Source organism: Aphelocoma coerulescens, unplaced genomic scaffold (genome assembly GCF_041296385.1).
Source record: "Aphelocoma coerulescens isolate FSJ_1873_10779 unplaced genomic scaffold, UR_Acoe_1.0 HiC_scaffold_146, whole genome shotgun sequence".
Lineage (NCBI taxonomy): Eukaryota > Metazoa > Chordata > Aves > Passeriformes > Corvidae > Aphelocoma > Aphelocoma coerulescens.
In genome coordinates this window covers 115,786-142,256 of record NW_027183496.1, presented here as the reverse complement: position 1 = coordinate 142,256, position 26,471 = coordinate 115,786, and the positions used below count along the sequence as shown (strand labels likewise).

Sequence of the window (26,471 nt, the reverse complement as noted above, 5' to 3'; positions counted from 1 at the left end):
GAGCTGTTACTGGGAGCTGTTACTGGGAGCCCTAGGGGTTACTGGGAGCGCTGGGAGCCGTTACTGGGAGCACTGGGGGTTACTGGGAGCTGTTACTGGGAGCACTGGGGGTTACTGGGAGCTGTTACTGGGAGCCGTTACTGGGAGCACTGGGGGTTACTGGGAGCTGTTACTGGGAGCCGTTACTGGGAGCACTGGGGGTTACTGGGATGTTACTGGGAGCCGTTACTGGGAGCACTGGGAGGTTACTGGGAGCACTGGGGGTTACTGGGAGCACTGGGAGCCGTTACTGGGAGCACTGGGGGTTACTGGGAACTGTTACTGGGAGCACTGGGAGGGCACTGGGGGTTACTGGGAGCCGTTACTGGGAGCAGTGGGGGTTACTGGGAGCTGTTACTGGGAGCACTGGGAGGGCACTGGGAGGTTACTGGGAGCCGTTACTGGGAGCACTGGGGGTTACTGGGAGGTTACTGGGAGCCGTTACTGGGAGCACTGGGAGGGCACTGGGGGTTACTGGGAGCTGTTACTGGGAGCACTGGGAGGTTACTGGGAGCACTGGGGGTTACTGGGAGCACTGGGAGCCGTTACTGGGAGCACTGGGGGTTACTGGGAGCTGTTACTGGGAGCACTGGGAGGTTACTGGGAGCACTGGGGGTTACTGGGAGCACTGGGGGTTACTGGGAGGTTACTGGGAGCTGTTACTGGGAGCACTGGGAGGGCACTGGGGGTTACTGGGATGTTACTGGGAGCCGTTACTGGGAGCACTGGGAGGGCACTGGGAGGTTACTGGGAGCCGTTACTGGGAGCACTGGGGGTTACTGGGAGCACTGGGGGTTACTGGGAGGTTACTGGGAGCTGTTACTGGGAGCACTGGGAGGGCAGCCCCCCCCTCCCTCCCTCCCTCCCCCCCCCATCCGGCGCAGCCCGATGACGTCATCCCCCATCAGCCGCTCATCGATGACGTCATTCATTACCAGCACTTTATTCATCACAGCCCCGCCCCCTCCGCGGGGGGGTCACTGAGGGGTCACTGAGGGGTCACTGGGGGTCAGTGAGGGGTCACTGAGGGGTCAGTGAGGGGTCAGTGAGGGGTCACTGAGGGGTCACTGGGGGTCAGTGAGGGGTCAGTGAGGGGTCACTGAGGGGTCACTGAGGGGTCACTGGGGGTCACTGAGGGGTCACTGAGGGGTCACTGGGGGTCAGTGAGGGGTCAGTGAGGGTCAGTGAGGGGTCACTGAGGGGTCACTGAGGGGTCACTGGGGGTCAGTGAGGGGTCACTGAGGGGTCACTGAGGGGTCACTGAGGGGTCAGTGAGGGGTCACTGAGGGGTCACTGAGGGGTCACTGAGGGTCAGTGAGGGGTCAGTGAGGGGTCACTGGGGGGTCACTGGGGGGTCAGTGGGGGGTCACTGAGGGGTCACTGGGGGGTCACTGGGGGGTCAGTGAGGGGTCAGTGAGGGGTCAGTGAGGGGTCAGTGAGGGGTCACTGAGGGGTCAGTGAGGGGTCAGTGAGGGGTCACTGAGGGGTCACTGAGGGGTCACTGAGGGGTCACTGGGGGTCAGTGAGGGGTCAGTGAGGGGTCACTGGGGGTCAGTGAGGGGTCACTCAGGGGTCACTGAGGGGTCAGTGGGTGGTGAGTGGTCAGTGGGGGGGTCAGTGACTGCTCAGTGTCCTGGGGGTTGGTCAGCGGTCACTCAGTGGTCCCTCAGCGGTCACTCAGCGGTCACTCAACAGTCACTCAGCGGTCACTCAGCGGTCACTCAGCGGTCAGTCAACGGTCACTCAGCGGTCACTCAGCGGTCACTCCACAGTCACTCAGCGGTCACCCAGCGGTCACTCAGCGGTCACTCAGCAGTCACTCCGCAGTCACTCAGCGGTCACTCAGCGGTCACTGCTCCCCGTTGGGCCACCGCAGGCACCACTCGAGGGCGTTGGGGGGGTCAGTGGGGTGGCCAGTGATTGGTCAGTGGGGTGCTCAGTGTCCTGGGGGTTGGTCAGCGGTCCCTCAGCGGTCACTCAGCGGTCACTCAGCGGTCCCTCAGCGGTCACTCAGCGGTCCCTCAGCGGTCACCCAGCGGTCACCCAGTGGTCACCCAGCGGTCACTCAGCGGTCACTCAGCGGTCACTCAGTGGTCACTGCTCCCCGCTGGGCCACCGCAGGCACCACTCGAGGGTGTTGGGGGGCTCAGTGGGGTGGTCAGTGATTGGTCAGTGGGGTGCTCAGTGTCCTGGGGGTTGGTCAGCGGTCACTCAGTGGTCACTCAGCGGTCACTCAGTGGTCCCTCAGCAGTCACTCAGCGGTCACTCAGTGGTCACTCAGTGGTCTCTGAGTGGTCCCTCAGCGGTCCCTCAGCGGTCACTCAGCGGTCCCTCAGAGGTCACTCCGCAGTCACTCAGCGGTCACTCAGCGGTCACTCCACAGTCACTCCGTGGTCACTCAGCAGTCACTGCTCCCCGTTGGGCCACCGCAGGCACCACTCGAGGGCGTTGGGGGGGTCAGTGGGGTGGTCAGTGATTGGTCAGTGGGGTGCTCAGTGTCCTGGGGGTTGGTCAGCGGTCACTCAGCGGTCACTCAGCGGTCACTCAGTGGTCCCTCAGCAGTCACTCAGCGGTCCCTCAGCGGTCACTCAGTGGTCACTCAGTGGTCCCTCAGCAGTCCCTCAGCGGTCACTCCGCAGTCACTCCGTGGTCACTCAGCGGTCACTGCTCCCCGTTGGGCCACCGCAGGCACCACTCGAGGGCGTTGCGGAACATGCGCAGCCAGGGCCCGGCTCCGGCCTTGCTCCGGCCCTCTGCGGCCGCCGGCCGGCCGGCCCACGGGCACTGCCAGGCGCGCACGGCGCGCTCGGGGTGGGGCATGGCGGCCAGGTGGCGGCCGCAGGGCGACGCCAGCGCGGCCACGCCGCGGCCGGAGCCGTTGGGGTTCAGGGGGTAGCGCTCGGTGGGCGCCCCGCCGTCGTCGACGTAGCGCAGCGGGGCCAGGCCCGACCGGACACAGCGCTCCAGGGCGGCCGGAGGGCGGAACTGGAAACGGCCTGGGCCAGAGGAGGTCCGGGACCGGTCAGGGACCGGTCAGGGACCAGTTACAGACCGGTTAGGGACCGGTCAGGGACCAGTTACAGACCGGTCAGGGACCAGTTAGGGACCAGTCAGGGACCGGTCAGGGACCAGTTACAGACCGATTAGGGACCGGTCAGGGACCAGTTAGGGACCAGTTAGGGACCAGTTAGAGCAGTTACGGACTGGTTAGAGACCAGTTAGGGACCAGTTAGAGCAGGTGGGGACCAGTTAGGGACCAGTTAGAGACCAGTTAGGGACCAGTTAGGGACCAGTTAGAGCAGGTGGGGACCAGTTAGGGACCAGTTAGAGACCAGTTAGGGACCAGTTAGGGACCAGTTAGAGCAGGTGGGGACCAGTCAGGGACCAGTTAGGGACCAGTTAGGGACCAGTTATGGACCAGTTAGAGCAGATAGGGACTGGTTAGAGACCAGTTAGGGACCAGTTAGAGCAGGTGGGGACCAGTTAGGGACCAGTTAGAGACCAGTTAGGGACCAGTTAGGGACCAGATGGGGACCAGTTAGACCAGTTAAGAGAGCAGTTCCAGACCAGTTACACCAGTGCCACCCAAGCCATCCCAGTGCTCCCCGTCCATCCCAGTGCCCTCCCAGTCCCTCCCAGTGCTCCCAGTCCCTCCCAGTCCCTCCCAGTGCTCCCAGTGCCCCCCAGTCCCTCCCAGTGCTCCCAGTTCCCCCAGTACCTTCTCCGTGCGCCACCCACACGCCCAGCAGCGCCCCCTCCATCCCCCAGTGCCCCCCAGTGCTCCCAGTGCCCCCCAGTCCCTCCCAGTGCTCCCAGTTCCCCCAGTACCTTCTCCGTGCGCCACCCACACGCCCAGCAGCGCCCCCTCCATCCCCCAGTGCCCCCCAGTGCTCCCAGTGCCCCCCAGTCCCTCCCAGTGCTCCCAGTTCCCCCAGTACCTTCTCCGTGCGCCACCCACACGCCCAGCAGCGCCCCCTCCATCCCCCAGTGCCCCCCAGTGCTCCCAGTGCTCCCAGTCCCTCCCAGTGCTCCCAGTCCCTCCCAGTGCTCCCAGTTCCCCCAGTACCTTCTCCGTGCGCCACCCACACGCCCAGCAGCGCCCCCTCCATCCCCCAGTGCCCCCCAGTGCTCCCAGTGCTCCCAGTCCCTCCCAGTCCCTCCCAGTTCCCCCAGTACCTTCTCCGTGCGCCACCCACACGCCCAGCAGCGCCCCCTCCATCCCCCACTGCCCCCCAGTGCTCCCAGTGCCCCCCAGTCCCTCCCAGTGCCCCCCAGTCCCTCCCAGTGCTCCCAGTTCCCCCAGTACCTTCTCCGTGCGCCACCCACACGCCCAGCAGCGCCCCCTCCATCCCCCAGTGCCCCCCAGTGCTCCCAGTGCTCCCAGTCCCTCCCAGTGCTCCCAGTTCCCCCAGTACCTTCTCCGTGCGCCACCCACACGCCCAGCAGCGCCCCCTCCATCCCCCAGTGCCCCCCAGTGCTCCCAGTGCTCCCAGTCCCTCCCAGTGCTCCCAGTTCCCCCAGTACCTTCTCCGTGCGCCACCCACACGCCCAGCAGCGCCCCCTCCATCCCCCACTGCCCCCCAGTGCTCCCAGTGCCCCCCAGTCCCTCCCAGTGCCCCCCAGTCCCTCCCAGTGCTCCCAGTTCCCCCAGTACCTTCTCCGTGCGCCACCCACACGCCCAGCAGCGCCCCCTCCATCCCCCAGTGCCCCCCAGTGCTCCCAGTGCTCCCAGTCCCTCCCAGTGCTCCCAGTTCCCCCAGTACCTTCTCCGTGCGCCACCCACACGCCCAGCAGCGCCCCCTCCAGGCCGCGCAGCAGCAGCGCCGGGCTCGGCTCCACGCGCACGGTGACGAAGCGCGACTCGAAGCGCCCCGAGAGGTTCCGCTCCAGCGCCACCGCCCCGGGCGCGCCCGGCCCTGGCACCCAGTGGTCAGCGGCTGGCACCCAGTGGTCAGCGGGGGCGGGGGGGGCAGCGGGGGGCACTGGGGGGCACCGGGGGACAGGGAGGGGGCAGGGAGGGGACAGCGGCTGGCACCCAGTGGTCAGCGCGGGACAGGGGGGGCACCGGGGGGCAGCGGGGGACAGGGAGGGGACAGCGGCTGGCACCCAGTGGTCAGCGGGGGGACAGGGGGGGACAGCGGCTGGCACCCAATGGTCAGCGGGGGACGGAGGGGCACCGGGGGACAGAGGGGGGACAGAGGGGGACAGGGAGGGGACAGGGAGGGGGCAGCGGCTGGCACCCTGTGGTCAGCGGGGGACGGGGGGGGCAATGGGGGGCACCGGGGGGCACTGGAGGACAGAGGGGGACCGAGGGGGGGCAGCGGCTGGCACCCAGTGGTCAGCGGGGGACGGGGGGGGCAACGAGGGGCACCGGGGGACAGGGAGGGGACAGAGGCTGGCACCCAGTGGTCAGCGGGGGGCAGGGGGGGACAGCGGGGGGCACCGGGGGACAGGGAGGGGGCAGCAGCTGGCACCCAATGGTCAGCGGGGGACGGGGGGGGCAACGAGGGGCACCGGGGGACAGGGAGGGGGCAGCAGCTGGCACCCAATGGTCAGCGGCTGGCACCCAGTGGTCAGCGGGGGACGGGGGGGGCACCGGGGGGCACCGGGGAACAGGGAAGGGACAGGGAGGGGACAGGGAGGGGACAGGGAGGGGACAGCGGCTGGCACCCAGTGGTCAGCGGGGGGGCAGGGGAGGACAGCGGGGGGGCACCGGGGGACAGGGAGGGGACAGCGGCTGGCACCCAGTGGTCAGCGGGGGACAGGGGGGACAGCGGGGGGGCACCGGGGGACAGGGAGGGGACAGCGGCTGGCACCCAGTGGTCAGCGGGGGACGGGGGGGGACAGGGAGGGGACAGGGGCTGGCACTGAAAGGTCAGCGGGGGGACAGGGGGGGCACCGGGGGACAGAGGGGGACAGGGAGGGGACAGCGGCTGGCACCCAGTGGTCAGCGGCTGGCACCCAAAGGTCAGTGGGGGACAGGGGGGGCACCGGGGGGCACCAGGGGGGCACCGGGGGACAGAGGGGGATGGGGAGGGGACAGCGGCTGGCACCCAGTGGTCAGCGGGGGACAGGGGGGACAGCGGGGGGGCACCGGGGGACAGGGAGGGGACAGGGAGGGGACAGCGGCTGGCACCCAGTGGTCAGCGGGGGGACGGGGGGGGGACAGCGGGGGGGCACCGGGGGGCACCGGGGGACAGGGAGGGGACAGCAGCTGGCACCCAATGGTCAGCGGCTGGCACCCAGTGGTCAGCGGGGGGGACAGGGGGGGACAGAGGGGACAGGGAGGGGACAAGGAGGGGACAGCAGCTGGCACCGAAAGGCTGGCACCAGGGGGGCACCGGGGGGCACAGAGGGGGGACAGAGGGGGCACAGGGAGGGGACAGCAGGGACAGGGAGGGGACAGGGAGGGGACACAGGGAGGGGACCCCCCCCGGGGACGCCCCGAAGGGAATCCCAAAGGGACAACGTTGGGGACATTTTTGGGGACACCTCAGGGACACCTCAGGGACCTCCCAGAGCCTCCCCAGGGACCCCAAAGTGTCACCGAGTGTCACCAAAGGGAGGGGACACCTAAGGACACCCTGGGGACACCCTGGGGACACCCTGGGGACACCTTAGGGACACCCTGGGGACACCTTGGGGACACCTTGGGGACACCCTGGGGACACCCTGGGGACACCCTGGGGACACCCTGAGGACACCCTGGGGACACCCCGGGGACACCCTGGGGACACCCTGGGGACACCTTGGGGACACCTGGGGACACCCTGGGGACACCCTGGGGACACCCTGGGGACACCTTGGGGACACCCTGGGGACACCCTGGGGACACCCTGAGGACACCCTGGGGACACCCTGGGGACACCTTGGGGACACCTGGGGACACCCTGGGGACACCCTGGGGACACCCTGAGGACACCCTGAGGACACCTTGGGGACACCCTGGGGACACCCTGGGGACACCCTGGGGACACCCCCGGGGATGCCCCGAAAGGGAAACCCCAAAGGGACAAATTTTGGGACGTTTTTGGGGACATCCCCGGAAGCCGCTCGGGCAACACTGGGCACTCCCAAATGACCCCAAGGTGGCCCAGGTGTCCCCAAGGTGCCCCAGGTGACCCCCAAGTGACCCCAAGGTGCCCAAGGTGCCCCAGGTGTCCCTGAGGTGGCCCAGTGGCCTCACCTGGTGGCGGCCCCACCCAGCCCAGCAGCGCCATCAGCTGAGGGTGTCCCCAAACCCAATCCCAGGTGACCCCAAGGTGCCCAAGGTGACCCCAGAGGTGGCACAGGTGACACAGGTGACCCCGAGGTGCCCCCCAGGTGACCCCAAGATGCCCCAGGTGACACCGAGGTGCCCCAGGTGACCCCCAGGTGATCCCAGAGGTGCCCCAGGTGACCCCCAGATGTCCCCAAGGTGCCCCAGATGACCCCCAGGTGCCCCAGCTGACCACAGGGGTGCCCCCCAGGTGACCCCAAGGTGACCTAGGTGTCCCCCATGTGCCCCAGGTGCCCCCCAGGTGACCCCGAGGTGCCCCAGGTGTCCCCAGAGGTGCCCCAGATGACCCCCAAGTGCCCCCCAGGTGACCCCAAGGTGCCCCAGGTAACCGCAGAGGTGCCCCAGGTGACCCCGAGGTGACCCAGGTGACCCCAAGGTGACCCCGAAGTACCCCCGAGGTGGCCCAGTGGCCTCACCTGGCAGTGGCCCCACCCAGCCCAGCAGCGCCATCAGCTGAGGGTGTCCCCAAACCCAATCCCAGGTGACCCCAAGGTGCCCGAGGTGACCCCAGAGGTGGCACAGGTGACACAGGTGCCCCCAAGGTGCCCCCCAGGTGACCCCAAGGTGCCCCAGATGACCCCGAGGTGCCCCAGGTGACCCCAAGGTGACCCCAGGTGCCCCAGGTGACCCCCAGGTGACCCCAAGGTGCCCCAGATGACCCCGAGGTGCCCTAGGTGACCTCACCTGGCAGCGGCCCCACCCAGCCCAGCAGCACCATCGAGGGTGTCCCCAAACCCAATCCCAGGTGACCCCAAGGTGCCCCAGGTGACCCTCAGGTGACCCCAGAGGTGGCACAGGTGACTCCCAAGTGACCCCAAGGTGACCCCAGAGGTGGCACAGGTGACCCCAAGGTGACACCAGAGGTGGCACAGGTGACCCCAAGGTGACACCAGAGGTGATTCTCAGGTGCCCCAGACGTCCCCAAGGTGCCCCCCAGGTGTCCCCAAGGTGCCCCAAATGACCCCAAGGTGCCCAAGGTGCCCCAGGTGACCCCAAGGTGCCCCAGGTGCCCCTGAGGTGGCCCAGTGGCCTCACCCGGTGGCGGCCCCACCCAGCCCAGCAGCGCCATCAGCCGAGGGTGTCCCCAAACCCAATCCCAGGTGACCCCAAGGTGCCCCAGGTGACCCCAAGGTGCCCCAAGTGACCCCAAGGTGACCCCAAGGTGCCCAAGGTGAACTCAGAGGTGCCCCAGGTGCCCCCCAGGTGACCCCAAGGTGCCCCAGGTGTCCCCCATGTGCCCCAGGTGCCCCCCAGGTGACCCCAGAGGTGGCCCAGGTGCCCCCAAGGTGCCCCAAATGACCCCCAGGTGACCCCAAGGTGGCCCAGGTGGCCCCGAGGTGGCCCAGTGGCCTCACCTGGCGGCGGCCCCACCCAGCCCAGCAGCGCCATCAGCTGAGGGTGTCCCCAAACCCAATCCCAGGTGACCCCAAGGTGCCCCAAATGACCCCCAGGTGACCCCAAGATGCCCCAGGTGACCCCAAGGTGCCCCCAAGGTGCCCCAAATGACCCCCAGGTGACCCCAAGGTGGCCCAGGTGGCCCCGAGGTGGCCCAGTGGCCTCACCTGGTGGCGGCCCCACCCAGCCCAGCAGCGCCATCAGCTGAGGGTGTCCCCAAACCCAATCCCAGGTGACCCCAAGGTGCCCCAAATGACCCCCAGGTGACCCCAAGTTGCCCCAGGTGACCCCAAGGTGACCCCAAGGTGGCCCAGGTGGCCCCGAGGTGGCCCAGTGGCCTCACCTGGCAGTGGCCCCACCCAGCCCAGCAGCGCCATCAGCTGAGGGTGTCCCCAAACCCAATCCCAGGTGACCCCAAGGTGCCCCAAATGACCCCCAGGTGACCCCAAGGTGCCCCAGGTGTCCCCCATGTGCCCCAGGTGCCCCCCAGGTGACCCCAAGGTGCCCCAGGTGACCCCCATGTGCCCCAGGTGCCCCCCAGGTGACCCCAAGGTGCCCCAGGTGACCCCAAGGTGCCCCAAATGACCCCCAGGTGGCCCCGAGGTGGCCCAGTGGCCTCACCTGGCGGCGGCCCCACCCAGCCCAGCAGCGCCATCAGCCGAGGGTGTCCCCAAACCCAATCCCAGGTGACCCCAAGGTGCCCCAAATGACCCCAAGGTGCCCCAAGTGACCCCAAGGTGACCCCAAGGTGCCCAAGGTGAACTCAGAGGTGCCCCAGGTGCCCCCCAGGTGATCCCAGAGGTGCCCCAGGTGACCCCCAGATGTCCCCAAGGTGCCCCAGCTGACCACAGAGGTGACCCCAGGTGACCGCAGAGGTGCCCCAGGTGACCCCAAGGTGCCCAAAATGACCCCCAGGTGACCCCAAGTTGCCCCAGGTGACCCCAAGGTGACCCCAAGGTGGCCCAGGTGCCCCTGAGGTGGCCCAGTGGCCTCACCTGGCGGCGGCCCCACCCAGCCCAGCAGCGCCATCAGCTGAGGGTGTCCCCAAACCCAATCCCAGGTGACCCCAAGGTGCCCCAGGTGACCCCAAGGTGACCCCAAGGTGCCCAAGGTGAACTCAGAGGTGCCCCAGGTGACCCCCAGATGTCCCCAAGGTGCCCCAGCTGACCACAGAGGTGACCCCAGGTGACCGCAGAGGTGCCCCAGGTGACCCCAAGGTGCCCCAGGTGACCCCAAGGTGCCCCAGGTGGCCCCGAGGTGGCCCAGTGGCCTCACCTGGCGGCGGCCCCACCCAGCCCAGCAGCGCCATCAGCTGAGGGTGTCCCCAAACCCAATCCCAGGTGACCCCAAGGTGCCCCAAATGACCCCCAGGTGACCCCAAGATGCCCCAGGTGACCCCCAGGTGACCCCAAGGTGGCCCAGGTGGCCCCGAGGTGGCCCAGTGGCCTCACCTGGCGGCGGCCCCACCCAGCCCAGCAGCGCCATCAGCTGGCAGCCGTTGCACACCCCGAGGCTGAAGGTGTCCGGCCGCGTCCGGAACCGCTCCAGCACCTCCCGGACCTTGGGGTTGAAGCGAATCGAGGCCGCCCAGCCTGGGGACAATGGGGGAAAAAAGGGGGAAAACGGGAAAAACGGGGGGTCAGGGCAGCCCGAAAATGGGGGGAACCCTAAAAAAGGGAACGGGGAACCCCAAAAATGGGAGGAACCCTAAATCCCCAGGAAAGGTCCCAAAATCCCACCCCAAAAACTGGGAAACCCTAAAAATGGGGCAAAACCCTAAAACCTGACCAGGGCACCCCAAAAATGGGAGAAACCCTAAAAAAACGGAACTGGAAACCCCAAAAATGAGGGAAAACCCTAAAAAAGTGAACGGGGAACCCCAAAAATGAGAGGAACCCAAAACACCCAGGAAAGGTCCCAAAATCCCACCCCAAAAACTGGGAAACCCTAAAAATGGGGCAAAACCCTAAAACCTGACCAGGGCACCCCAAAAATGGGAGAAACCCTAAAAAACGGAACTGGAAACCCCAAAAATGAGGGAAAACCCTAAAAAAGTGAACGGGGAACCCCAAAAATGAGAGGAACCCAAAACACCCAGGAAAGGTCCCAAAATCCCACCCCAAAAACTGGGAAACCCTAAAAATGGGGCAAAACCCTAAAACCTGACCAGGGCACCCCAAAAATGGGAGAAACCCTAAAAAACGGAACTGGAAACCCCAAAAATGAGGGAAAACCCTAAAAAAGTGAACGGGGAACACAAAAAATGGGAGGAACCCTAAATCCCCAGGAAAGGTCCCAAAATCCCACCCCAAAAACTGGGAAACCCTAAAAATGGGGCAAAACCCTAAAAACTGGAGAGGGCAGCCCAAAAATGGGAGAAACCCTAAAAAACGGAACTGGAAACCCCAAAAATGAGGGAAAACCCTAAAAAAGTGAACGGGGAACACAAAAAATGGGAGGAACCCTAAATCCCCAGGAAAGGTCCCAAAATCCCACCCCAAAAACTGGGAAACCCTAAAAATGGGGCAAAACCCTAAAAACTGGAGAGGGCAGCCCAAAAATGGGAGAAACCCTAAAAAAACGGAACTGGAAACCCCAAAAATGAGGGAAAACCCTAAAAAAGTGAACGGGGAACCCCAAAAATGAGAGGAACCCAAAACACCCAGGAAAGGTCCCAAAATCCCACCCCAAAAACTGGAAACCCCTAAAAATGGGGCCGGACCCTAAAAATTGGAGAGGGCAGCCCAAAAATGGGAGAAACCCTAAAAAAACGGAACTGGAAACCCCAAAAATGAGGGAAAACCCTAAAAAAGTGAACGGGGAACCCCAAAAATGAGAGGAACCCAAAACACCCAGGAAAGGTCCCAAAATCCCACCCCAAAAACTGGAAACCCCTAAAAATGGGGCCGGACCCTAAAAATTGGAGAGGGCAGCCCAAAAATGGGAGAAACCCTAAAAAAAGTGAACAGGGAACCCCAACAATGAGAGGAACCCAAAACACCCAGGAAAGGTCCCAAAATCCCACCCCAAAAACTTCGGGGGACCCTAAAAATTGAGGGACCCTAAAAACGTGACCAAAGTACCCCAAAAATGGGAGAAACCCTAAAAAAAGGAGCTGGAAACCCCAAAAATGGGGGGGACCCCAAAATCCAGCCCTAAAAAATGGGAGGAACCCAAAATCGCCGGGAAAGGTCTCAAAATCCCACCCCAAAAATTTTGGGGACCCTAAAAATTGGGGGAACCTAAAAATCTGACCAGGGCACCCCAAAAATGGGAGAAACCCTAAAAAATGGAACTGGAAACCCCAAAATGTGGGGGACCCCAAAATCCTGCCCTAAAAATGGGAGGAACCCTAAATCCCTGCGAAAGGACCCAAAATCCCACCCCAAAAACTGGGAAACCCTAAAAATGGGGCAAAACCCTAAAACCTGACTGGGGCACCCCAAAAATGGGAGAAACCCTAAAAAACGGAACTGGAAACCCCAAAAATGATGGAAAACCCTAAAAAAGTGAACGGGGAACCCCAAAAATGAGAGGAACCCAAAACACCCAGGAAAGGTCCCAAAATCCCACCCCAAAAACTGGAAACCCCTAAAAATGGGGGAAAACCCCAAAAAGTGAACGGGGAACCCCAAAAATGGGGAGAGCCCCAAAATCCGCCCCAAAAAAATGGGGACGGTCCCGAAATCCCGTGAAACCCCAAAAAACTTGGGGGGACCCTAAAAACGGAACGGGGCCCCCCAAAACCCCCCGGGGAGGGGACGTTTTTGGGGTTTTTTGTGGGGTTTTGGGTGTGGTTTTTGCAGAATTTGGGGGTTTTTGGGTTTTGGGGTTTTTTTTGGAGTCGTTTTTTGGGGTGAAAGGCCCCAAATCCTCACCTTTGGTGGATCCCAGGGTGTCAGAGCCGCTGAACCCCCAAAAATCCCTATTGGGGTTCAGGTTTTTGGGGTTTTTTGTGGGGTTTTGGGGTGAAATTTGGGGGATTTGGTATTTTTGGAATTTGGGGGAAATTGGGGTTTTTTGAGTTTTGGGGTTTTTTTGGGGTCGTTTTTTGGGGTGAAAGGCCCCAAATCCTCACTTTTGGTGGATTCCAGGGTGTCAGAGCCACTGAACCCCCAAAAATCCCTATTGGGGTTCAGGTTTTTGGGGTTTTTTGTGGGGTTTTGGGTGCAATTTTAGGGGATTTGGGGTTTTTTTGGGTTTGGGGTTTTTTTGGGGTCCTTTTTGGGGTGAAAGGCCCCAAATCCTCACTTTTGGTGGATCCCAGGGTGTCAGAGCTGCTGAACCCCCAAAAATCCCTATTGGGGTTCAGGTTTTTGGGGTTTTTTGTGGGGTTTTGGGGTGAAATTTGGGGGATTTGGGGTTTTAGGATTTTGGGGTTTTTGGGGTCCTTTTTGGGTCGTTTTTTGGGGTGAAAGGCCCCAAATCCTCACCTTTGGCGGACCCCAGGATGTCAGAGCTGCTGAACCCCCAAAATCCCTATTGGGGTTCAGGTTTTGGGGTTTTTTGTGGGGTTTTGGGGTGGTTTTTGCAGAATTTGGGTTTTTTTGAGTTTTGGGGTTTTTTTGGGGTCGTTTTTTGGGGTGAAAGGCCCCAAATCCTCACTTTTGGTGGATCCCGGGGTGTCAGAGCCGCTGAACCCCCAAAAATCCCTATTGGGGTTCAGGTTTTTGCGGTTTTTTGTGGGGTTTTGGGGTGCAATTTGGGGGATTTGGGGTTTTAGGATTTTGGGTTTTTTGGGGGTTTTTTTGGGGTGAAAGGCCCCAAATCCTCACTTTTGGTGGATCCCAGGGTGTCAGAGCTGCTGAACCCCCAAAAATCCCTATTGGGGTTCAGATTTTTGGGGTTTTTTGTGGGGTTTTGGGTGCAATTTTAGGGGATTTGGGGTTTTTTGAGTTTTGGGGTTTTTTTGGGGTCGTTTTTTGGGGTGAAAGGCCCCAAATCCTCACCTTTGGTGGATCCCGGGGTGTCAGAGCTGCTGAACCCCCAAAAATCCCAATTGGGGTTCAGGTTTTTGGGGTTTTTTGTGGGGTTTTGGGTGCAATTTTAGGGGATTTGGGGTTTTAGGATTTTGGGGTTTTTTGGGTTTTTTTTGGGGTCGATTTTTTGGGGTGAAAGGCCCCAAATCCTCACCTTTGGCAGACCCCAGGATGTCAGAGCTGCTGAACCCCCAAAATCCCTATTGGGGTTCAGGTTTTGGGGTTTTTTGTGGGGTTTTGGGGTGCTTTTTGCAGAATTTGGGTTTTTTTGAGTTTTGGGGTTTTTTTGGGGTCGTTTTTTGGGGTGAAAGGCCCCAAATCCTCACCTTTGGCGGACCCCAGGACGTCGGCGTAGCTGAAGCCCCCCACGAAGACGAGGCCCCGGAACCCGTCCAGGGAGGCGGAGCCGGCGCAAAGGTCCTGGGTGGTCACGTCCCACACCTGGGAACCCCCAAAACCCCGAGTTAGCCCCCAAAAAATCCCCAAATGACCCCAAAAACCCCCAAAAACCCACCCCAAAAACCCCCATCGGGAGTTATCCCCCAAAAAACCCCCCAAAACTCCCCCAAAACCGGAGTTATCCCAAAAAAAAAACCCCCAAATCACCCCAAAACGGGAGAAATCCCCCAAATAAACCCAAAACACCTGAAAAAAAACCAAAATCCCACCCCAAAAACTCCAAGCAGGGGTTATCCCCCAAAAACCCCAAAATAACCCCAAAATATCCCAAACCCGGGAGTTATCCCCAAAATCCACCCCAAAACCAGCCCAGAACAGGAGTTACCCCCCAAAAACCCCCAAAACCCGGAGTCAGCCCCCAAAAAATCCCCCAAAAAACCCAAAATAACCCCAAAATCCCACCCCAAAAACTCCAACCAGGAGTTATCCCCCCAAAAACCCCAAAATAGCCCAAAACCCCCCAAAAAATCCCATCCCTAGAGTCCCAAAATGAGAATTATCCCCCAAAAAATCCAAAAAAAAACCCAAAAGAACCCAAAAATCCCCAAAACCCCAAACCAGGAGTTATCCCCCAAAAAACCCAAACCCCCCAAAATAGCCCAAAAAAACCCCAAAAATCCCATCCTGAAAACCCCAAAATGGCCGCTGTCCCAAAAACCCGGAGTCAGCCCCAAAAAGTTCCCCAAAACCCCAAAATAACCCAAAAACCCCAAAAACCCCACCCCAAGAACCCCAAAATGAGAATTATCCCCAAAAAAATCCCCCCAAAAAACCAAAAGAACCCAAAAATCCCCAAAACCCCAAAACAGAAGTTATCCCCCAAAAAACCCAAAACCCCCAAAATAGCCCAAAACCCCCAAAATAGCCCAAAAAAACCCCAAAAATCCCATCCTGAAAACCCCAAAATGGCCGCTGTCCCAAAAACCCGGAGTCAGCCCCAAAAAGTTCCCCAAAACCCCAAAATAACCCAAAAACCCCAAAAACCCCACCCCAAGAACCCCAAAATGAGAATTATCCCCCCAAAAAAATCCCCCCAAAAAACCAAAAGAACCCAAAAATCCCCAAAACCCCAAAACAGAAGTTATCCCCAAAAAACCCAAAACCCCCAAAAAACCCAAAACCCCCCAAAATAGCCCCAAAAAAACCCCAAAAATCCCATCCTGAAAACCCCCAAATGGCCGCTGTCCCAAAAACCCGGAGTCAGCCCCCAAAAAATCCCCAAAAAACACCAAAATAACCCCAAAAAATCCCACCCCAAAAACTCCAACCAGGAGTTATCCCCCCAAAAACCCCAAAATAGCCCAAAAACCCCAAAAAATCCCATCCCAAGAGTCCCAAAATGAGAATTATCCCCCAAAAAATCCCCCAAAAAACCCCAAAAGAACCCAAAAATCCCCAAAACCCCAAAACAGAAGTTATCCCCAAAAAACCCAAAACCCCCAAAATAGCCCAAAAAAACCCCAAAAAATCCCATCCCTAGAGTCCCAAAATGAGAATTATCCCCCAAAAAATCCCAAAAAAACCCCAAAAGAACCCCAAAATCCCCAAAACCCCAAACCAGGAGTTATCCCCAAAAAACCCAAACCCCCCAAAATAGCCCAAAAAAACCCCAAAAATCCCATCCTGAAAACCCCAAAATGGCCGCTGTCCCAAAAACCCGGAGTCAGCCCCAAAAAGTTCCCCAAAACCCCAAAATAACCCAAAAACCCCAAAAACCCCACCCCAAGAACCCCAAAATGAGAATTATCCCCCCCAAAAAATCCCAAAAAAAACCCCAAAAGAACCCAAAAATCCCCAAAACCCCAAAAAACAGAAGTTATCCCCAAAAAACAAAAACCCCCAAAATAGCCCAAAAAAACCCCAAAAATCCCATCCTGAAAACCCCAAAATGGCTGCTGTCCCAAAAACCCGGAGTCAGCCCCCAAAAAATCCCCGAAAACCCCAAAAACCCCAAAATCCCATCCCAAGAACCCCCAAAACCTGGGAGATTGCCCCCAAAAATCCCCAAAAAACCCCAAACCCAAACCAGGAGTTATCCCACAAAAACCCCAAAAACCCGGAGTCAGCCCCCAAAAAATCCCCCAAAAAACCCCAAAATAATACAAAAATCCCACCCCAAAAACTCCAAGCAGGAGTTCCCCCCCAAAAAACCCCAAAATAACCCCAAAATATCCCAAACCCGGGAGTTATCCCCAAAATCCACCCCAAAACCAGCCCAGAACAGGAGTTACCCCCCAAAAACCCCAAATTAACCCCAAAACAGCCAAAATGAGGAGTTATCCCCCAAAAAACCCCAAAACCCCAGAGACAGCCCCAAAATAACCCCAACCCCCCCCAAATCCCCCCCAAAAATCCCTAAAACAGGAGTTATCCCCCAAAAAACCCCAAAATTCCAGAATTATCCCCCCAAAAAAACCACCCCAAACCCCCAAAATCCACCCCAGAAACCCCAGCCAGGAATTATCCCCAAAAAACCCCAAATTCAACCCAAACCAGCCCAAACCAGGAGTTAGCCCAAAAAAAACCCCAAAAACCCGGAGTCAGCCCCAAAAAAATCCCCCAAAAAACCCCAAAAACCCCACCCCAAAAACCCCAACCAGGAGTTATCCCCCCAAAACCCCCTAAAAAAACCCAAAATAGCCCAAAAAAACCCCAAAACCCCCACCCCAAGAACCCCAAAATGAGAATTATCCCCAAAAAAATCCCCCAAAAAAACCAAAAGAACCCAAAAATCCCCAAAACCCCAAAACAGAAGTTATCCCCCAAAAAACCCAAAACCCCCAAAAAACCCAAAAACCCCAAAATAGCCCAAAAAAACCCCAAAAATCCCATCCTGAAAACCCCAAAATGGCCGCTGTCCCAAAAACCCGGAGTCAGCCCCAAAAAATCCCAAAAAACCCCAAAATAAACCAAAAACTCCCAAAATCCCACCCCAAAAACTCCAAGCAGGAGTTCCCCCCCAAAAAACCCCAAAATAACCCCAAAACAGCCAAAATGAGGAGTTATCCCCCAAAAAACCCCAAAACCCCAGAGACAGCCCCAAAATAACCCCAAACCCCCCCAAATCCACCCCCAAAATCCCTAAAACAGGAGTTATCCCCCAAAAAACCCCAAAATTCCAGAATTATCCCCCAAAAAAACCACCCCAAACCCCCAAAATCCACCCCAGAAACCCCAGCCAGGAATTATCCCCAAAAAACCCCAAATTCAACCCAAACCAGCCCAAACCAGGAGTTAGCCCAAAAAAAACCCAAAAACCTGGAGTCACCCCCAAAAAATCCCCAAAAAACCCCAAAAACCCCACCCCAAAAACCCCAACCAGGAGTTATCCCCCCAAAAAAACCCAAAATAGCCCCAAAAAAACCCAAAAAACCACCCCAAGAACCCCAAAAATGAGCATTAGCCCCCCAAAAAAAACCAAAAAACCCCAAAAGAACCCCAAAATCCCCAAAACAGAAGTTATCCCCCAAAAAACCCAAAACCCCAAAAAAACCCAAAACCCCCAAAATAGCCCAAAAAAAACCCAAAAATCCCATCCTGAAAACCCCAAAATGGCCGCTGTCCCAAAAACCCGGAGTCAGCCCCCAAAAAATCCCCGAAAACCCCAAAAACCCCAAAAACCCCACCCCAAGAACCCCAAAATGAGAATTATCCCCAAAAAAATCCCCCAAAAAACCAAAAGAACCCCAAAATCCCCAAAACCCCAAAACAGAAGTTATCCCCCAAAAAACCCAAAACCCCCAAAATAGCCCAAAACCCCCAAAATAGCCCCAAAAAACCCCAAAAATCCCATCCTGAAAACCCCCAAAATGGCCGCTGTCCCAAAAACCCGGAGTCAGCCCCCAAAAAATCCCCAAAAAACACCAAAATAACCCAAAAATCCCACCCGAAAAACTCCAACCAGGAGTTATCCCCCCAAAACCCCCAAAATAGCCCAAAAACCCCAAAAAATCCCATCCCAAGAGTCCCAAAATGAGAATTATCCCCCCCAAAAAATCCCAAAAAAAACCCCAAAAGAACCCAAAAATCCCCAAAACCCCAAAACAGAAGTTATCCCCAAAAAACCCAAAACCCCCAAAATAGCCCAAAAAAAAACCAAAAATCCCATCCTGAAAACCCCAAAACCTGGGAGATTGCCCCCAAAAATCCCCAAAAAACCCCAAAAACCCAAACCAGGAGTTATCCCACAAAAGCCCCAAAAACTCGGAGTCAGCCCCCAAAAAATCCCAAAAAACCCCAAAATAAACCAAAAACTCCCAAAATCCCACCCCAAAAACTCCAAGCAGGAGTTACCCCCCAAAAAACCCCAAAATAACCCCAAAATATCCCAAACCCGGGAGTTATCCCCAAAATCCACCCCAAAACCAGCCCAGAACAGGAGTTACCCCCCAAAAACCCCAAATTAACCCCAAAACAGCCAAAATGAGGAGTTATCCCCCAAAAAACCCCAAAACCCCAGAGACAGCCCCAAAATAACCCCAACCCCCCCCAAATCCCCCCCCAAAATCCCTAAAACAGGAGTTATCCCCCAAAAAACCCCAAAATTCCAGAATTATCCCCCCAAAAAAACACCCCAAACCCCCAAAATCCACCCCAGAAACCCCAGCCAGGAATTATCCCCAAAAAACCCCAAATTCAACCCAAACCAGCCCAAACCAGGAGTTAGCCCGAAAAAAAACCCCAAAAACCCGGAGTCAGCCCCCAAAAAATCCCCCAAAAAACCCAAAACAACCCAAAAATCCCACCCCAAAAACTCCAACCAGGAGTTATCCCCCCAAAATAGCCCAAAAACCCCCAAAAAATCCCATCCCTAGAGTCCCAAAATGAGAATTATCCCCCAAAAAATCCCAAAAAAACCCCAAAAGAACCCAAAAATCCCCAAAACCCCAAAACAGAAGTTATCCCCAAAAAACCCAAAACCCCCAAAATAGCCCAAAATCCCCAAAATAGCCCAAAAAAACCCCAAAAATCCCATCCTGAAAACCCCAAAATGGCCACTGTCCCAAAAACCCGGAGTCAGCCCCAAAAAGTTCCCCAAAACCCCAAAAACCCCAAAAACCCCACCCCAAGAACCCCAAAATGAGAATTATCCCCAAAAAAATCCCCCAAAAAAACCAAAAGAACCCAAAAATCCCCAAAACCCCAAAACAGAAGTTATCCCCCAAAAAACCCAAAACCCCCAAAAAACCCAAAATCCCCAAAATAGCCCAAAAAAACCCCAAAAATCCCATCCTGAAAACCCCAAAATGGCCGCTGTCCCAAAAACCCGGAGTCAGCCCCAAAAAATCCCAAAAAACCCCAAAATAAACCAAAAACTCCCAAAATCCCACCCCAAAAACTCCAAGCAGGAGTTCCCCCCCAAAAAACCCCAAAATAACCCCAAAATATCCCAAACCCGGGAGTTATCCCCAAAATCCACCCCAAAACCAGCCCAGAACAGGAGTTACCCCCCAAAAACCCCAAATTAACCCCAAAACAGCCAAAATGAGGAGTTATCCCCCAAAAAACCCCAAAACCCCAGAGACAGCCCCAAAATAACCCCAAACCCCCCCAAATCCACCCCAAAAATCCCTAAAACAGGAGTTATCCCCCAAAAAACCCCAAAATTCCAGAATTGTCCCCCCAAAAACCACCCCAAACCCCCAAAATCCACCCCAGAAACCCCAGCCAGGAATTATCCCCAAAAAACCCCAAATTCAACCCAAACCAGCCCAAACCAGGAGTTAGCCCGAAAAAAAACCCAAAAACCCGGAGTCAGCCCCCAAAAAATCCCCCAAAATAACCCAAAAACCCCCAAAACCCCAACCAGGAGTTATCCCCCAAAAACCCCCTAAAAAAACCCAAAATAGCCCAAAAAAACCCCAAAACCCCCACCCCAAGAACCCCAAAATGAGAATTATCCCCAAAAAAATCCCCCCAAAAAACCAAAAGAACCCAAAAATCCCCAAAACCCCAAAACAGAAGTTATCCCCCAAAAAACCCAAAACCCCCAAAAAACCCAAAAACCCCAAAATAGCCCAAAAAAACCCCAAAAATCCCATCCTGAAAACCCCAAAATGGCCGCTGTCCCAAAAACCCGGAGTCAGCCCCCAAAAAATCCCCAAAAAACACCAAAATAACCCAAAAATCCCACCCCAAAAACTCCAACCAGGAGTTATCCCCCCAAAAACCCCAAAATAGCCCAAAAACCCCAAAAAAATCCCATCCCAAGAGTCCCAAAATGAGAATTATCCCCCCCAAAAAATCCCAAAAAAAACCCCAAAAGAACCCAAATATCCCCAAAACCCCAAAACAGAAGTTATCCCCAAAAAACCCAAAACCCCCAAAATAGCCCAAAAAAAACCCAAAAATTCCATCCTGAAAACCCCAAAACCTGGGAGATTGCCCCCAAAAATCCCCAAAATCCCCCAAACCCCAAACCAGGAGTTATCCCCAAAAAACCCAAACCCCCCAAAATAGCCCAAAACCCCCAAAATAGCCCAAAAAAACCCCAAAAATCCCATCCTGAAAACCCCAAAATGGCCGCTGTCCCAAAAACCCGGAGTCAGCCCCAAAAAGTTCCCCAAAACCCCAAAATAACCCAAAAACCCCAAAAACCCCACCCCAAGAGTCCCAAAATGAGAATTATCCCCCCCAAAAAATCCCAAAAAAAACCCCAAAAGAACCCAAAAATCCCCAAAACCCCAAAACAGAAGTTATCCCCAAAAAACCCAAAACCCCCAAAATAGCCCAAAAAAAACCCAAAAATCCCATCCTGAAAACCCCCAAAATGGCCGCTGTCCCAAAAACCCGGAGTCAGCCCCCAAAAAATCCCAAAAAACCCCAAAATAAACCAAAAACTCCCAAAATCCCACCCCAAAAACTCCAAGCAGGAGTTCCCCCCCAAAAAACCCCAAAATAACCCCAAAATATCCCAAACCCGGGAGTTATCCCCAAAATCCACCCCAAAACCAGCCCAGAACAGGAGTTACCCCCCAAAAACCCCAAATTAACCCCAAAACAGCCAAAATGAGGAGTTATCCCCCAAAAAACCCCAAAACCCCAGAGACAGCCCCAAAATAACCCCAACCCCCCCCAAATCCCCCCCAAAAATCCCTAAAACAGGAGTTATCCCCCAAAAAACCCCAAAATTCCAGAATTATCCCCCCAAAAAAACCACCCCAAACCCCCAAAATCCACCCCAGAAACCCCAGCCAGGAATTATCCCCAAAAAACCCCAAATTCAACCCAAACCAGCCCAAACCAGGAGTTAGCCCAAAAAAAACCCAAAAACCTGGAGTCACCCCCAAAAAATCCCCAAAAAACCCCAAAAACCCCACCCCAAAAACCCCAACCAGGAGTTATCCCCCCAAAAAAACCCAAAATAGCCCCAAAAAAACCCAAAAAACCACCCCAAGAACCCCAAAAATGAGCATTAGCCCCCCAAAAAAAACCAAAAAACCCCAAAAGAACCCCAAAATCCCCAAAACAGAAGTTATCCCCCAAAAAACCCAAAACCCCAAAAAAACCCAAAACCCCCAAAATAGCCCAAAAAAAACCCAAAAATCCCATCCTGAAAACCCCAAAATGGCTGCTGTCCCAAAAACCCGGAGTCAGCCCCCAAAAAATCCCCGAAAACCCCAAAAACCCCAAAAACCCCACCCCAAGAACCCCAAAATGAGAATTATCCCCAAAAAAATCCCCCAAAAAACCAAAAGAACCCCAAAATCCCCAAAACCCCAAAACAGAAGTTATCCCCCAAAAAACCCAAAACCCCCAAAATAGCCCAAAACCCCCAAAATAGCCCCAAAAAACCCCAAAAATCCCATCCTGAAAACCCCCAAAATGGCCGCTGTCCCAAAAACCCGGAGTCAGCCCCCAAAAAATCCCCCAAAAAACCCAAAACAACCCAAAAATCCCACCCCAAAAACTCCAACCAGGAGTTATCCCCCCAAAATAGCCCAAAAACCCCCAAAAAATCCCATCCCTAGAGTCCCAAAATGAGAATTATCCCCCAAAAAATCCCAAAAAAACCCCAAAAGAACCCAAAAATCCCCAAAACCCCAAAACAGAAGTTATCCCCAAAAAACCCAAAACCCCCAAAATAGCCCAAAATCCCCAAAATAGCCCAAAAAAACCCCAAAAATCCCATCCTGAAAACCCCAAAATGGCCACTGTCCCAAAAACCCGGAGTCAGCCCCAAAAAGTTCCCCAAAACCCCAAAAACCCCAAAAACCCCACCCCAAGAACCCCAAAATGAGAATTATCCCCAAAAAAATCCCCCAAAAAAACCAAAAGAACCCAAAAATCCCCAAAACCCCAAAACAGAAGTTATCCCCCAAAAAACCCAAAACCCCCAAAAAACCCAAAATCCCCAAAATAGCCCAAAAAAACCCCAAAAATCCCATCCTGAAAACCCCAAAATGGCCGCTGTCCCAAAAACCCGGAGTCAGCCCCAAAAAATCCCAAAAAACCCCAAAATAAACCAAAAACTCCCAAAATCCCACCCCAAAAACTCCAAGCAGGAGTTCCCCCCCAAAAAACCCCAAAATAACCCCAAAATATCCCAAACCCGGGAGTTATCCCCAAAATCCACCCCAAAACCAGCCCAGAACAGGAGTTACCCCCCAAAAACCCCAAATTAACCCCAAAACAGCCAAAATGAGGAGTTATCCCCCAAAAAACCCCAAAACCCCAGAGACAGCCCCAAAATAACCCCAAACCCCCCCAAATCCACCCCAAAAATCCCTAAAACAGGAGTTATCCCCCAAAAAACCCCAAAATTCCAGAATTGTCCCCCCAAAAACCACCCCAAACCCCCAAAATCCACCCCAGAAACCCCAGCCAGGAATTATCCCCAAAAAACCCCAAATTCAACCCAAACCAGCCCAAACCAGGAGTTAGCCCGAAAAAAAACCCAAAAACCCGGAGTCAGCCCCCAAAAAATCCCCCAAAATAACCCAAAAACCCCCAAAACCCCAACCAGGAGTTATCCCCCAAAAACCCCCTAAAAAAACCCAAAATAGCCCAAAAAAACCCCAAAACCCCCACCCCAAGAACCCCAAAATGAGAATTATCCCCAAAAAAATCCCCCCAAAAAACCAAAAGAACCCAAAAATCCCCAAAACCCCAAAACAGAAGTTATCCCCCAAAAAACCCAAAACCCCCAAAAAACCCAAAAACCCCAAAATAGCCCAAAAAAACCCCAAAAATCCCATCCTGAAAACCCCAAAATGGCCGCTGTCCCAAAAACCCGGAGTCAGCCCCCAAAAAATCCCCAAAAAACACCAAAATAACCCAAAAATCCCACCCCAAAAACTCCAACCAGGAGTTATCCCCCCAAAAACCCCAAAATAGCCCAAAAACCCCAAAAAAATCCCATCCCAAGAGTCCCAAAATGAGAATTATCCCCCCCAAAAAATCCCAAAAAAAACCCCAAAAGAACCCAAATATCCCCAAAACCCCAAAACAGAAGTTATCCCCAAAAAACCCAAAACCCCCAAAATAGCCCAAAAAAAACCCAAAAATTCCATCCTGAAAACCCCAAAACCTGGGAGATTGCCCCCAAAAATCCCCAAAATCCCCCAAACCCCAAACCAGGAGTTATCCCCAAAAAACCCAAACCCCCCAAAATAGCCCAAAACCCCCAAAATAGCCCAAAAAAACCCCAAAAATCCCATCCTGAAAACCCCAAAATGGCCGCTGTCCCAAAAACCCGGAGTCAGCCCCAAAAAGTTCCCCAAAACCCCAAAATAACCCAAAAACCCCAAAAACCCCACCCCAAGAGTCCCAAAATGAGAATTATCCCCCCCAAAAAATCCCAAAAAAAACCCCAAAAGAACCCAAAAATCCCCAAAACCCCAAAACAGAAGTTATCCCCAAAAAACCCAAAACCCCCAAAATAGCCCAAAAAAAACCCAAAAATCCCATCCTGAAAACCCCCAAAATGGCCGCTGTCCCAAAAACCCGGAGTCAGCCCCCAAAAAATCCCAAAAAACCCCAAAATAAACCAAAAACTCCCAAAATCCCACCCCAAAAACTCCAAGCAGGAGTTCCCCCCCAAAAAACCCCAAAATAACCCCAAAATATCCCAAACCCGGGAGTTATCCCCAAAATCCACCCCAAAACCAGCCCAGAACAGGAGTTACCCCCCAAAAACCCCAAATTAACCCCAAAACAGCCAAAATGAGGAGTTATCCCCCAAAAAACCCCAAAACCCCAGAGACAGCCCCAAAATAACCCCAACCCCCCCCAAATCCCCCCCAAAAATCCCTAAAACAGGAGTTATCCCCCAAAAAACCCCAAAATTCCAGAATTATCCCCCAAAAAAACCACCCCAAACCCCCAAAATCCACCCCAGAAACCCCAGCCAGGAATTATCCCCAAAAAACCCCAAATTCAACCCAAACCAGCCCAAACCAGGAGTTAGCCCAAAAAAAACCCCAAAAACCCGGAGTCAGCCCCCAAAAAATCCCCAAAAAACCCCAAAAACCCCACCCCAAAAACCCCAACCAGGAGTTATCCCCCCAAAAAAGCCCAAAATAGCCCCAAAAAAACCCAAAAAACCACCCCAAGAACCCCAAAAATGAGCATTAGCCCCCCAAAAAAACCCAAAAAAAACCAAAAAAACCCCAAAAGAACCCCAAAATCCCCAAAACAGAAGTTATCCTCCAAAAAACCCAAAACCCCCCAAAAACCCCCAACATAGCCCAAAAAAACCCCAAAAATCCCATCCTGAAAACCCCCAAAATGGCCGCTGTCCCAAAAACCCGGAGTCAGCCCCCAAAAAATCCCCGAAAACCCCAAAAACCCCAAAATCCCATCCCAAGAACCCCCAAAACCTGGGAGATTGCCCCCAAAAATCCCCAAAAAACCCCAAACCCAAACCAGGAGTTATCCCACAAAAACCCCAAAAACCCGGAGTCAGCCCCCAAAAAATCCCCAAAAAACCCCAAAATAACCCAAAAACCCCAACCAGGAGTTATCCCCCCAAAAAACCCAAAATAGCCCAAAAAATCCCCAAAACCCCCCAAAATAACCCAAAAACCCCAAAAACCCCAACCAGGAGTTATCCCCCAAAAAACCCCAAAAAACCCATCCCAAGAACCCCAAAAAACTGGGAGTTTGTCACCAAAAATCCCCAAAAAACCCCAAACGAACCAAAATACCCCAAAAAATCCCCAAGACCCCCAAAAGTCCCCAAAACCCCAAACAAGAATTACCCAAAAAACCCCAAATTCAACCCAAACCCAAACCAGGAGTTATCCCAAAAAAAAAAAAACCAAAAACCCGGAGTCAGCCCCCAAAAAATCCCCCAAAAACCCAAAAAAACCCAAAAACCCATCCCAAGAACCCCAAAATGAGAATTATCCCCCCAAAAAATCCCAAAAACACCCCAAAAGAACCCAAAAATCCCCAAAACCCCAAAACAGAAGTTATCCCCCAAAAAACCCAAAACCCCCAAAATAGCCCAAAAACCCCAAAATAGCCCAAAAAAACCCCAAAAATCCCATCCTGAAAACCCCCAAATGGCCACTGTCCCAAAAACCCGGAGTCAGCCCCCAAAAAATCCCCAAAAAACACCAAAATAACCCCAAAAAATCCCACCCCAAAAACTCCAACCAGGAGTTATCCCCCCAAAAACCCCAAAATAGCCCAAAAACCCCAAAAAATCCCATCCCAAGAGTCCCAAAATGAGAATTATCCCCCAAAAAATCCCCCAAAAAACCCCAAAAGAACCCAAAAATCCCCAAAACCCCAAAACAGAAGTTATCCCCAAAAAACCCAAAACCCCCAAAATAGCCCAAAAAAAACCCCAAAAATCCCATCCCAAGAACCCCCAAAACCTGGGAGATTGCCCCCAAAAATCCCCAAAAAAACCCAAAAACCCAAACCAGGAGTTATCCCACAAAAGCCCCAAAAACCCGGAGTCAGCCCCCAAAAAATCCCCAAAAAACCCCAAAATAACCCAAAAACCCCAAAAACCCCAAAACCCCATCCCAAGAACCCCCAAAACCGGGAGTTATCCCAAAATCCCAAAGTCAGCCCCCAAAAAATCCCAAAAAAACCCCCAAAACCCCCCAAAAACCCCAAACCGGAGCTATCCCAAAAAAACCCCAAAACCCCGGAATCAGCCCCCAAAACCACCCCAAAAATGACCCCAAACCGCACTTTTGGGGTCCCGGGGGTGTTTTTGGGGTCCCTGGGGGGTTTTGGGGGTCCTGGGTGTGGTTTTGGGGTCCCTGCCCAGTTTTGGGGTCCCAGGGGCGGTTTTGGGGTCCCAGGGGCGGTTTTGGGGTCCCAGGGGTGTTTTTGGGGTCCCCCAGGTGTTTTTGGGGTCC

General features: G+C 55.1%; 1 protein-coding gene across 1 annotated transcript in view; it reads right to left on the bottom strand.

Annotated features, from left to right (window-relative positions):
- Positions 1 to 963: 963 nt before the first annotated feature.
- The window catches only part of PFAS (phosphoribosylformylglycinamidine synthase), a 109,550-nt gene continuing 84,042 nt past the window's right edge, over positions 964 to 26,471 (bottom strand). The window contains 4 exon segments of the mRNA XM_068998689.1: positions 964 to 3,035; positions 4,803 to 4,955; positions 10,165 to 10,305; positions 14,019 to 14,133. Coding sequence (XP_068854790.1) covers positions 2,701 to 3,035; positions 4,803 to 4,955; positions 10,165 to 10,305; positions 14,019 to 14,133 — 744 coding nt within the window. The 3' untranslated portion in view covers positions 964 to 2,700.